Source organism: Gobio gobio, assembly GCF_949357685.1.
Source record: "Gobio gobio genome assembly, chromosome: 2".
In the NCBI taxonomy this organism is placed as follows: Eukaryota; Metazoa; Chordata; class Actinopteri; order Cypriniformes; family Gobionidae; genus Gobio; species Gobio gobio.
In genome coordinates, this window is record NC_137098.1 from 68,113,223 (window position 1) to 68,127,125 (window position 13,903).

The 13,903-nt window shown below is 38.1% G+C and overlaps 1 protein-coding gene across 1 annotated transcript in view; it reads left to right on the forward strand.

Annotated features, from left to right (window-relative positions):
• LOC307139363 (Fc receptor-like protein 5) overlaps positions 1–13,345 on the forward strand; it is a gene marked incomplete at its 5' end in the record, with an annotated part of 45,716 nt that extends 32,371 nt beyond the window's left edge. Inside the window, 13 exons of the mRNA XM_079838297.1 lie at positions 1,894–2,172; positions 2,271–2,555; positions 2,631–2,909; positions 2,997–3,260; positions 3,520–3,762; positions 3,865–3,972; positions 4,157–4,237; positions 4,341–4,391; positions 4,480–4,530; positions 4,646–4,720; positions 4,793–4,870; positions 5,305–5,364; positions 12,299–13,345. Of these exons, the coding sequence (XP_079694423.1) occupies positions 1,894–2,172; positions 2,271–2,555; positions 2,631–2,909; positions 2,997–3,260; positions 3,520–3,762; positions 3,865–3,972; positions 4,157–4,237; positions 4,341–4,391; positions 4,480–4,530; positions 4,646–4,720; positions 4,793–4,870; positions 5,305–5,364; positions 12,299–12,396 (1,952 nt within the window). The 3' untranslated portion in view covers positions 12,397–13,345. The remainder of the gene's footprint in view (positions 1–1,893; positions 2,173–2,270; positions 2,556–2,630; positions 2,910–2,996; positions 3,261–3,519; positions 3,763–3,864; positions 3,973–4,156; positions 4,238–4,340; positions 4,392–4,479; positions 4,531–4,645; positions 4,721–4,792; positions 4,871–5,304; positions 5,365–12,298) is intronic.
• Positions 13,346–13,903: the final 558 nt, after the last annotated feature.

Consider the following 13,903-nt stretch of genomic DNA (forward strand, 5'->3'; position numbering starts at 1 on the left):
ATGCAGTCCGGAAGTGTGTTCCAGGAGTGGTGCGTCTGCAGGAACAGCCTGATCTCATGAAAATGTGTATCTATAGCACAAATTGTATTTTATTGTGCGATTTATACGCCAAAATGAGTTTTTACTTTGATAAGTTACGCATTTCATGAGAACGTGTTGGCAGGACGCCTACCTCAGGGGTTATCATGCTCCCTCTGCATGTAATTGCACATCAACACGGACAGCGATGCAGAAGTATAGATGAAAACCGACGCGTAGACTTTGGTGCAGAGGCTACGGCGCAGCACCGACTCAGAAGTATAAATCAGCCTGAACATGGGTACGGAAAAAGATGCACACTGCAAACAGATTATGTGTGAAACAGGCCTCATGTGCGAGCCACATCTCTGGGAATAACCGGCGTTAACTAGTTTTTTCTGCCACAGCCAATCATGCTGCATGCTTATTGGCTCACTGACGTTGACGAGATTTGCAGTCACCTGTGCAATAATCATGCTGTCTAATCAGCATCTTGACATGCACACCTGTGAGGTGGATGGATTATAATCCATTGTAAAACACTGATTAGCTGGTTCAGGTCTCTTTATTTGGGTTGGAGCTAAACTCTGCAGGACAGCGGCCCTCCAGGACGGAGTTTGGAGACCCCTGATGTACAGGGTCTGCAGAGTTTAAGACTTTAACATTATTCTTTGAAAGTGCTGGGATTTACTTCTCAAAATCTATATTTGTGTTTTTCTGTTTGGTTTAACTAGTAAGAGCAGAAAAGACAAACACCCTTTAAATCAAAATAAATTACATGAACATGATAAAATCAGAAGAATACTGAAACTATGACCAATAACACTATAAATGAGCTCAACACTGCATCACTGTCTCTTACAGATAAACCGAAGCCGATCGTGAGTGTGACCCAGAGTTCAGTGTTCACTGGAGACACAGTTACTCTCCGCTGTGACATGAGAAGCTCAACTGGATGGACGTTTCTCTGGAGGAAAGACTCAAACTCTGAATCCAGTGATGACGCAGGAACTAAAACACTCAGTTCTGTGAGCGTCTCTGATGGAGGAACATACGTGTGTAGAGCACAGCGAGGAAACTACTACACACAGGACAGTAATAGAGTTAAGATAACAGTGAGAGGTAAGTGCTCTTTTACTTTATAGTTTTGTCAGTGAAAGTTAATTTTGGGTTTTAAGTTCAAACATGAAGTGTGTTGTTTGCTCTTTTCACAGAGAGACTCAAACCTGTAGTGCGTGTTCATCCTGATGTCCGTGTGTTCAGAGGAGAGACGGTCACTCTCACATGTGGCATACAGGAGGCAGGAGTCTGGAGGTACAGATGGTATAAAGATCAATATGACAGCAGAAGACAAGACCAGATCTATAACAGCGCAGGACAAGACCAGATCTATACAATCACATCTGTGGATCGGTCTGATGCTGGTGTGTACAGATGTGAAGGATCTCAGACTGAAGCCTCACTGTACACACAGAGGAGTGATGGAGTTACACTGACAGTATCTGGTGAGTGTGTTCAACATTTCATCACATACAAATCGAGAGACATGACCCCATCACACTCTTTTTTAAACTATTAAATTATGCAAATATTGTACAAACTGCAATTGTGTAATGTGAGCGGATTCATAAGAACATACACATATTGGATTTGAATATCAATTATTAGTTTTTACCAATAATTACAGACATTTTTGATGTAATCAACACAAACTACAAGCAAACTGGATTATTTTTGTGTTTTTGGATATATAAGTGCATATTTCAGCACTTATTATCTTCTGTATGAACTGTTGTAGACAAATACTCAATGATGTGTGTAACGCAGCTGAACTCTGACTCTACAGGATCTGAATCTGTTCTTGTTCTCCTGCAGATCTAAAGCTGAAGCCTGAACTCACATCAGATCCTGCAGGAGCTGCACTGACAGGAAACACAGTGACTTTGACCTGTGGCATGGGTCCGTCCACTGGACACTGGGACTTTTACTGGTACAAACACACACTGAACCCTGAGACAGAGAAGACAGACACAAACCCCTACAGACTGAAGATTGATTCAGTGTCTGATGGAGGCCAGTACTGGTGTAGAGCTGGAAGAGGGAAACCAGTCTATTACACACAATACAGTGATGCACTGTGGGTAAATGTTACAGGTGAGAAAAAATGTAGTGTGTATTGCAACATATACAGATCAGAGACAATATCTACACAATGTCTAAAACTATAAATGCAATAATCTGTGTTTGTAAAGTGAGTCCTAAAGCTGTGGTGACGGTACGACCTGATGAACGAGTGTTTAGAGGAGAAACAGTCACTCTCAGATGTGATATAAAGTGGGGAGGAGACACTGAGTGGACATACAGATGGGAAATAGAGGAAACCGACAGCCAGTATAAAAACACTGTCAGCCGAACCTCAACACAAGAGTTGATCATCAGCAGTGTTGAAGACATTCACAGCGGTAAATACACCTGTACAGGACAGATGAAGACTCAACGCTCTCAGCGCAGTGATGCTGTTACACTGACTGTATCAGGTGAGTGTGTGTGTGTTGTGATCAGTTTCTCCATCAGTTTCTCTACGGCTCTGTAACTCATGATGTTTTGTTCAGCTGGAGCTCAGGCAGTCGTGCGAGTGTCTCCACAGCCGTGGCTGACTGAAGGAGAATCAGGGACTCTGATCTGTGAGGTTTCAGGCTCCTCTAAAGGCTGGACGTTCAGCTGGTTCAGAGATCATGATCATCTGTCAGACAGCAGCAGAGGAGCTGGAGGATCTTACACTCTCAGTCCTGCGTCTCTACAGCACACAGGAGTTTATACGTGCAGAGCAGAGAGAGGACGGCCAGCCTATCACACACACAACAGCAGCACACAGCCACTGTGGGTCACTGGTGAGGATTTGTGTTTGTGCTCGTCCGTATTTCTGTTTCATTGCAGTCTCTGTGTGTCAGTTTAGATTGAGATTTTGCTCTTTTCAGGAGTTTCTGCTTCAGTGTCTCTGGTCATCAATCCCAGCAGAAGTCAACACTTCTCCTCTGACTCTCTCGCTCTGAGCTGTGAGGATCAGAGTAACTCTGCTGGATGGACAGTGAGAAGATACACAGACAAAGACACAAAAACTTGTTCAAATCAAACAGGATCTTCATGTGTAATCGACTCTCTCAGCTCATCTGACACTGGAGTGTACTGGTGTGAGTCTGAATCTGGAGAGAAACGCCATCCTCGAAACATCACTGTACACGGTGAGTCTGGTTTATAATCACAACATCTGCTAATGTTATAATGTAATTCTAATTACAGTCTATACACATTTTCCAATAATTGTTTTCTGTACAGCTGATCGCAGACTGACTCTGAATAGTTATTTGAAAGAGTTTTTCCACATGTATCTTGAGATGTTACATTAACATGCCGCTAAAAAGTACATAAAAACAAAGCAAAATGATTAAGTTCAGCCTGTATCATCACTGCCGTCTGCTGATGTATTTCTTGTGTTTGTAGATGGTGAAGTGATTGTGAGTTCTGTTGATCATGTGATTGAGGGAGAGACTCTGACTCTACGCTGTTTACATCGATCTACAAACCCCTCGATCCTCAGCGCTGGTTTCTATAAAGACGGATCACTGATCCAGAATCAGACGACAGGAGAGATGAGCATCACTACTGTCTCAAAGTCACATGAGGGTTTCTACTACTGTAAAACAGAGAGAGGAGCGTCACCCCGCAGCTGGATCTCAGTCAGAGGTTTCTGAATGATCAGTGATGATATTATTATAATGTTATCATACAGTATCATGTCACTCACGGACAGATGTGTGTGTTTGTCATGTTACCCAGTCTCAACAGCTCGTCAATCATCTTCTCTTCTGGCCGTTGGTGTGTGTGTTGGATTGAGTGTTTGCTTGTTGTTCTTCATCTCACTGGTCCTGCTGTGGAGACACAAACACAAGAAAGGTGTGGAGAAGTTCATGACATGTTATGAAAGATTAAACCACATGAACAGCAACAGATGGAAGATACAGTTTCTGAAGTCTAGACAGCGACTGCATGATTATTAATAAATGAGCAGTTAATGCATCAGATAATGTGTGAGTGAAAACTCTTAAAGTGACCCTAATGATCTTCGTCTCTGTTATAGATCAGCAGCGTAACGTTCAACCGACGTCAGTCCCGAATCCATCTGGAGGATCTCGAGCGGAAACCTCTCCTCTGCAGTCCGGTCAGACTCAATAACAAATGATTTATATTTATTTATTAATGTGTTGTTTTCTTCTTTAAGACTGCCTTGCTTTTCATATTTTTCGTTGTTTGCTGTCCTGTAGATTCTGATCACATTTATAATGATGTGACTCCAGTGAATAGTGGAAATAAAGGTTGAGTCTTAAAAATGATTATAAAAATCTACACATGCATCATAAAAAATCAACAACAATCATGAAATCCTTGACTGTGCCTTTTCAGACGTCACATATTCAGAGGTCACTGCTAAGAAAAAGAGATCCGTGGATAAAGGTTAAAAAACCCTTGTGGACAATAGAGTCATCCGTCATTAACCAATAACGCTGATGAAACTTTTAGTTCATAAAATCAAAATAGATTTTTCTTTCTAATTTTTTTTTTTTTCCAGACGATACTATGGCAGAGCCAAATAATGTGATGTACTCAGAAGTCAGATCAAGAGTAAAGAAATGCAAAAGCAAAGGTGAGGTCCTGTTTTTCCTACAATATTTCCAGCATGTTCTTCATAATCTGATGATTTTGTGTTCTGTATTAGATATTAATACTGCAGGACCCAGTGATGTGACTTACGCTCAGATCAATATACAGGACAATAAGAAAAGCAAGAGCAAAGGTAAACACACAACAAACTGCAGCTGGACATCAACTGTCTGAATGAACCATCACCTTTAACTAGATAACATACAATGCTTCTATAATATCAGGAAACCCTTTTACAATCATAAACTGTAACATCAGTCTGTGTTTACTGAAATTAATGAAAAAAATTATATTGGGGAAGATCAAAAACAGTCAGATGATCAAGCTTAATCTAAGGAGAAACGCAGAGGTAAATAAAGAGATGATGTGAAACATATAGCAGCTTACAGATCATGTGAAAGTAAATTATGTAAAATAATATACAGTATTTGAACAGAAGCTGCTAATAAATGTTCATTGTGTTTGGAGAGGTGCTGTTCTCTCGTGATATAATGATGGATTATCAGTTATGAGTGCAGCTGCAGATGTGAAGCGTTGTGTTCATTCTCTGTGTGTGTTCACTATCAGGGAAGAGCAGCGAGTCTGGAGACACTTTATACTCTGAGCTGAAGCACGGCACAGATGGAGGTGAGAGAAACACACAGTAATGCAGCATCACTGTTAACCCTCTGGAGTCTGAGCTCTTTTGGGGCCCTTTAGAAGTTTTGACATGCTCTGACATTTGTGTTTTTTTCAGTTGCTTATAAACACATTAATGGCAAAAGTGTAATTACACTGTATTCAGCACAAACTGGGCTACCATAATATGTGAGCAACATGTATGTACATGCTTGTATTTTTGAGAGAAAAATGTTTATACACGGTTTTTGAAAGAACAAAAAAAAAGTTTTAACATTAAAGCTACACTGTGTGATATTTTCCCCCATCTAGAGGTGAAAAGGTAGATGACCATCCAGTGAATATTAGTTTCTGTTCCTCTCAATTCTGATTTCGTTTTAACTCCTACGGTGGCCGATTTAGTCCAAGATTAACATGGCTTCCAGTTCGACCTCGTCCACATTCGACACGGTGCCATCGAGTGTTAAAACGCGAAAGGCGAAGCTTGAATTTACAGGTATGTCCCTCTTTGGCTAATGTACTTTCAAGATGGAGGGGCAACATGGCGACCCGCATTCAAACCCCTCACCCGTATGTATTTTCAATGGCATATTATAAACTTGTGAGAACATATATTTTTGAAAGAACTGAGTGTTTTTAGCTAAGGATAAACAAAAAGTTACACAGTGTAGCTTTAAGGCCTCAAAACACACAATATATATCTGTTCCCAAGACTTTTGACTCCTGTCTGTATTTGTATAGAGTTTTTTCTTTAAACTGATGTGAGAATCATTGAGCCTACTCATTCATATAAAACAATATATTCATTTACAATTTGTAAGACAGTTTCTCTTCACAAAGCCAATATGCGAGGAGGCGTGATGAATAATGATGAGATAACACCTGAGAGAACCAAAGGACATAATAGCCCGCATTAATGAGCTGCATAATGAATGAGCTTCAGGTAGGCCTATGTGACAGAGAACAACAGAGCAAAGGAAATATATATTTTTGTAGTTTATTTTATTTGGAATGTAATCAACAAAGGCCTATTATACGTATATTAAATGATCAGAAGATTTGACTACACTGCAAAAAATGCTCTTCTTATTTGGTAATTTTTTCTTGTTTCCAGTCCAAATATTTAAAATTCTTAAATCAAGATTAATTTACTAGATAAGTAAAAATTTCTGGGGGGAAAATCAAAATTAAGTGAGTTTTTGCCTTGTTAGTTAGTTAGTTAGTTAGTTAGTTAGTTCTGTCAGGTCCACTAAAGTCAAAAAACACAATAGACAAACATTTAGTACAATTTTTTAATTGCATATTTTGTAAAGATTTAGATTTGGCGGTATGGCTCTGTTCTAAATTCCCCATCCTTTCATGAGCTCCATGAAAAGCCAAGACAGGGAACAGCAGCAGATTCTGGGGACGACCTCCCATTTAACTGGGAGGGCAGAGCAAATCCCCCAACAGACCATACCAGGCAATCCTCCCTGGCTCTTCCAGGTGATTGAAGAGACAGCAGAGGATACGAAGATGAGAAAATTTAATCTATGTGAAGCTAGCACGAGGAATGTAGCGACAGTTAATTGTACGAGTAAATAAATAGTAAATGGGCGATATGGCTCTGTTCTTAATTGCCCTTCGTTATCATGGTGAACTCCATGAAATCAAAAACGGGGAACAGCAGCAGCTTCTAGGGGCAATCCTCCTATTTAATAGACTGGAGAGTAGCGCAAATCCCCCCAACAGACTATAACGGGCAATCCTCCCTGGCTCTTCCTTATAATCAAAGAGCCACGAAGGATCCAAAAATAAAGCGTTCCGAGAAGGTCGTCTAAATGATTTTAATTGTAAGATCTAATCGATCTACGTGAAGCTAGCATGATGAATGTAACCAGCTAATAATATAAGTAATTTATATATGGAGAAGCACTCATAGGTTTCTAATGGATGGCTCACGCATCGGGCCAAATATAACGATCATAAGCGGCTGAAGACAAACGCCACATGGCCTTCGATGTAGAGACAGGAGTGGAGGAAGCTGCAGTTGTAGCAGCCTCTATGCACAGAGAATGAGCTGTATAATTCTCTGAGGGAAGCTTGCGGTAGGCAGAGCAGGCGGAGACAGGAAGCAAACCAGACTCTGGGCACAAGCTTTCGGATCCTGTTGAACAGCTTGTGGATGGCTCCTCAGGTAGGCTAACATAGATGACAAAGCAGAGTCAGATTCAGAGATAAAACGCCATTCATCCCCTTATCCTATCAGTTTAGTGTGCTTAGGATTATGCTGAAGTGCTAGGAATAAATTGATACATAAGAAATGTGAGGTCATGTGACAGCGAGTAAAACGTATTAGCAATATATCAGGTTTAAACTACCGCTTTAATAATATCAAATTCCCATAGTGCCTATAGCTTTCAGGAAAAGCTTATTATTTAGGGTGAGTCTAAGGGTGAAAGAGTAATCGGTGCAAGTTGATACACCGGAAAAATAGTGTTGTGGTAATCTTAATCAAATCTGAAAAGTACCTCCAAAGTTCTACTCTAAAGTTAGTTATAACTTTAAGAACAAGTGTGTTTCCAATAGCACCTACAGTTTTAAAACGAGCACGTTTCCAAACTCTACTATAGCTTACGATATCGCTTTAAGACAAGCCCATTTCCAACATCTATAGCTTGAGAAAACATAGTTTTCCAGTAGCTATATCGCTTTAAGACAAGCATGTTCCCGACACTATAGCTTTAACAACAAGCTATTTCCAATATACTTATAGTTTTACCAAGCATGTTCCCAATATCACTATAGCTATAACAACAAGCACTTCCAATATTACAGCTTTAAGAACACGCATATTTCCCAATATTAACTATAGCTTTAAGAACAAGCATTTCCAATATTAATTATAGCTTTAAGAACAAGTATTTCCAATATTAATTATAGCTTTAAGAACAAGCACTTCCGATATTAACTATAGCTTTAAGAACAAGCTTTTCCAATATTAATTATAGCTTCAAGAACAAGCACTTCCGATGTTAACTATAGCTTTAAGACAAGCATTCCCAATATTAATTATAGCTATAATAACAAGCATTCCCAATATTAATTATAGCTTTAATAACAGGCACTTCCGATATTAACTATAGCTTTAATAACAAGCATTCCCAATATTAATTATAGCTTTAATAACAGGCACTTCCAATATTAATTATAGCTTTAAGACAAGCATTCCCAATATTAATTATAGCTTTAAGAACGAGCATTCCCAATATTAATTATAGCTTTAATACAAGCATTCCCAATATGAATTATAGCTTTAAGAACAAACACTTCCGATAGTAACTATAGCTTTAAGAACAAGCATTTCCAATATTGATTATAGCTTTTAAGAATGAGCACTTCGAAAATTAATATAGCTTTAAGACAAGCACTTCCGATATTAATTATAGCCTTAATAACTAGCACTTCCAATATTAATTATATGTTTAAGGACAAGCACTCCCGATATGAATTATAGCTTTACAAATGAGCACTTCCAATATTATATTAATTATAGCTTTAAGAATGAGCACTTCCGATATTAATTATAGCTTTGAGAACAAGCACTTTTGATATTAATTATAGCTTTAATAACAGCATATCCGACATTAATTATAGCTTTAAGAACAAGCATTTCCAATATTAACTATAGCTTTAAGAATGAGCACTTCCAATATTATAGCTTTAAGAACGAGTGCGTTCCCGATTTCAACTATAGCTTAAGACAATTTCTAATAGCAACTTTAGCTTTAAGAATGAGCACTTTCAATATTAAAGCTTTTTAGACAAGCGCTTCCGATATTAGTTATAGCTTTAATAACAAGCATTTCCGATACAAGTATAGCTTTAAGGCAAGCACTTCAATATTAGATATAGCTTTAAGAACGAGCACTTCCAATATTAATAATAGCTTTAAGACAAATGCGTTCCCAATCTCAACTATAGCTTAGACAAAATTTCCCATAGCAACTTTAGCTTAAAATGAGTTACAATTTACAAATACCAAATATAGAAACAAGAACAATATCCATAAGTTCTAAGCTTAAGCAATGCAGATACCATTGTCAATTACGTTGCCAATGACCTGAAAGTTTTAACAGAGTTAAAAATAAACTTAGCTTCGTTAAGACAGATGAATGAGTGTGAAATTGCCAGCTTAGACATAGGCTTGATAGACTTAATTTGTGGAGTGCAGATTTCTCTGAAATTGTGCTTGAGTCAGTTACATAACATTAGTATACCTTCAGAGAGTCCATGAAAATAATGCAGCGATGCAAACTCCAAATTAGACGGTTTGTGAACCATGCGACGAAAACGCGAGTTTACGTTTACAACCTGAATGAATGTGAGGTGAACCGTGTGGGGGCGAATTGCTCTCGCTATATTTCGCACTGCACAATTCCTTGTGATATGATTCTGTTTTGCTGGCCGAATTCCTCATTTAATTAGCTCCTGACAAATCTTGTTTTAAAGCAAAGCATGCATTTGAGCAGTGAGTGATTTTAACCAATAAATACCTCTCTGACGGCCACCTCTCAGGATCACGTTCATGACGATCGGCCGCCACCCATCACTGCTAAACACGCTGCAATGGAGCACGTATCCCAGAGCCCGAGACACGAAACCCAGTGAAACGTTTGCCAAATGATAAAATAACAGGCTCAGCAAGTGGGGTTGCTTTCGTTGAGGAAATAGCTTGTAACGTTAGACTTGAACCGCCATACTCGGGTAAGCTGGGAAAAATAAATAAATAAATAATTCGTACGAGACAGCAGTAAGTCTAGTAATAAGCTGACGAAAGTATCCAACACATGATCATAATTGTTACTGCTCCCATAGTTAAGAAATAGTACATGTCCTGGTATAATTCTGCTGAAAATGCAGCTGCAGCTCACATTCGTCTTACACAAGTATGTAAATATTGAATACATATTTGCCAAAATAATGCTCACATTGCGTGATTGAATCATTAGCCAACACATAGCCTATTTATCTCACTCAAAACAAACATAGAATTGCTGTAGCTCCGTTTGATACATGAATACAAAGTGAAAGGCAATTGCACTTTAAAAAGCCTTGTGTATGGTTTGGTGATTTGATAAAGCAGACTGCACAAAATGCATAGATGATAAAGCATAGGAAAACCATACATTCTTATCCTGATTGCAAAGCAGCGTGCAGCAGAAGCGTCCAAGCAGGCAGATTGAAGTGAAGCTATGCTTAAGTAAGGTGCCCTGTTTGAGAGAAGCCAATTGAGAGCATAGGATCAGCTGAAACAGATCAGCTGAAAGAGGGGCGGAGTTAGAATTTCCCAATCAGCTGATAGCGGAGCTTGAATACGTGGCCTGCCAGAACTAACGCTGGCGCTTGATTTAGATAGTTAGTTAGTTAGTTAGTTAGTTAGTTAGTTAGTTAGTTAGTTAGTTAGTTAGTTAGTTAGTTAGTTAGTTAGTTAGTTAGTTAGTTAGTTAGTTAGTTAGTTAACTTTATTGTCCCCAAGGGGAAATTCTGCTTGGGCACAGTGCAGAGTTGCTTCATAAAGGTAGACCAGATATCTTAAAACAATCCATATTCTCTGCCACAACAATTTATGATTTATTAAACTATAATTTATGATTTATTACACCAATTTGTTAAAACACAACAATTAGCTTATGAGATTAAAACCATGTTTTACTCCAAACTTACTTTATATCACTAGTCAAATGTTTTGAATAACCTTATGTGATCTCATTTGGCTTTGGATCAAACAATCAGACAGAAAATATATTTTACAATATTCAGCATAAGTATAAAAGCTCGAGTAGCATTGCATTATAAATATAATCTATTATGAAAACACCCAACATGGTATAAATAACACAGATAAGCCATATATTGTCGCGATTGTGTGTTTATTATCTTCAAACGTGTCTATCTGCATGTTAGAGCAATTTCTGGAAGCTGTTTATGTCAATGTCACATGGTATCTTCTTCATGCGTGCTATATATGGACTACATGAGCACGGAGCGCCCTCCGGCTGCCAGTATGAAGTATGAAGAGTTTTTTTATGAATGAGAGCAGCTGACGCTCATATTACAATCTTTAGAAGGTACCGACGGTTTTCATATTCATAACTCCTGACACATATTAACAAATTACGGTCACTATATGACTTTGAGAATAAAACAGAGGTCAAAAATGGAAGCTTGAGTCTTAGATCTTTTAAATGATGTACAGTTTCAAGGTAATTACTTACATCTGACAGTAATTTTGAGCTAATTTAAACAAAGAAAGCTTCAGTGTGCCTCGTGCACGATGTGTTTGTTTGAGCTGATGTGTGTGTGGGCGTCGCCTCAGTATTTGAATCTCAATAGAGTGCGCGCTTCCTGGGCGTGGTCGCATTGGTGTATAATGAGCCGCTCAGGAATGACTAACATCTCTCTGCTTTCAAACGGATTACATAAACACAGAATATTTGTGGGTTTTTTTTGGTTTACAGTGTTTAAAACCTGATATTTCAGCGTCTCTTTAGACATATGTCTCATTTTTTTGAGACAAGTATTCACTAAGCTAGAGGTCATTTTCTGAAGACTATCTGAATGAACGTCTTTGAGAGAGAGGCTGCAGATCGCGCATCATGTTTGATTTCTTTATTTTGCAAAAAGCACAACAATTTGTTTTTATTGTGACTGTACTAAAAAAAAATTGAAACTTAACAGATTATAATGATGTATAACACTTGGCTGAATGATAAAAAACGACAGTTATTTGAGTCTCTTTGGCACTGATAAGGAAAAAAGCGAGCCAGTCACGCTGGCGCGAAGGCCGACTCGAGAGGGTTAAAGTCAAACCACTCACCGTAACTATTACACATCAGCAGATCACAATGATTCATGAGACTCTTTGAGGAAGTGTGACAGTCATAACCTTTGTGTTCTTCAGGTGCTGATGCTGGAGTCGCTGATGCCACTTATGCTCAAGTTTTCAAGAAGAAAGGTCACAAAACACGTAAGAATTCTGTTACAATGATTTTACAGTAACATATTCACAATTTGCACTTTCATGTAGAATATCAGTCAGCTTTAAGTGATTCAGTTATTTGTGAGGATCGTCGTGATCTTAAAGCGGTAAATCATCAACAGCATGAGCTCAAATCAGAGGTTTTTATTATCCACATTACTCAGCTAACAGGGAACGCTCATGACTTTGGCTAACGTTCTGTCAAGGTTCTCTCAAAGTTATGAAAAAACGTTCTTCCAGTAATTTTAATATAACGTTTGTTTATACATTGTTTGCAGGTTTTTTTAAATGTCCTCATAATGTTGGGAGAAAACATACGTAGAATGACAACTAACGTCAAATAAATAAGGTTGTGTTTGCTGTTTTAAAAGAACATCCTTGGAACATTTTGTAGCCTGTCCCATTGCTATGCTATTGTTCCTCACATTTCTCTTAAATGTGTGTAAAGTTTGTGTTAGTGTTAGAATTAAACACTTTCAAAACACTGTTCATGAAATCACCACATATTCTCATTATCATGTATTTGATGAATGTTCTCATAATGTTGGCAGAAAACATTTTTTGAACAACATTCATTTAAATATTAATTGTCACTAACTTGTCGACTTAAGCAATGGCTTAAAGTGTTTGTTCACCCAAAAATGAAAATTCTGTCATTAATTCCTCACCTTCATGAAGGTTGTTATTTTTGTTTGTTTTTGCGCACAATAATTATTCTTGCTGCTTCATAACATTAAAGTTGAACCACTGGAGTCATATGGACTATTTTAACAAAGTCTTTAATACCTTTCTGGACCTTGAAAGTGGTTGTTGTATTGCTGTCTATGGAGGGGTCAGAGCTCTCGGATTTCATCAAAAATATCTTAATTTGTGTTCTGAAGATGAACGAAGGTCTTACAGGTTTGGAACGACATGAGTTTGAGGAATTAATGATGGCATTTACATTTTTGGGTGAACTATCCCTTTAAGGTTGGATTTTGCACAGCAAAATTCCCCATTTCATGAACAGCGCTCAGTGTGACCATTAGTGATGACACCTGATGTTAAAATCACTGAAGGAAAGAGGAGAAAACAGTCACCATGGTGATCAGTGTTTCCTGTAGTTGGGCTCTTGACTCTTGTTTTACAATTTTTTTCCTCTGGCTGCTTTAACAGAGTGTTCAGAAAACACATTTACTGTGTTTCAAGACAGAATAATATCATATGATGTTGACTGTTAATTAATGTAGATATTCATGGCCTGATTCACTGATCAGAAGTGTGTTTTGTTATTAATTAATTTAAATATTGTGCTATGACCATGTGATACTATTGTAAAAATCTGAAAAATGAAGCAGTTGTGAGCAGGAAGCAACAGTGTAATGTAGACAATCACAGACACAATCAGCAACTCAACGATGGCTGAATGTATTACCTTTTCCATTAGTCTCAACTCTAATTATTTAAAGTAGTTGTTTAAATCACTTTAATGCAATCAATTGACTGCCATTAAACAGACATGTTGAGCTGCGCATTCATAAATCTCTT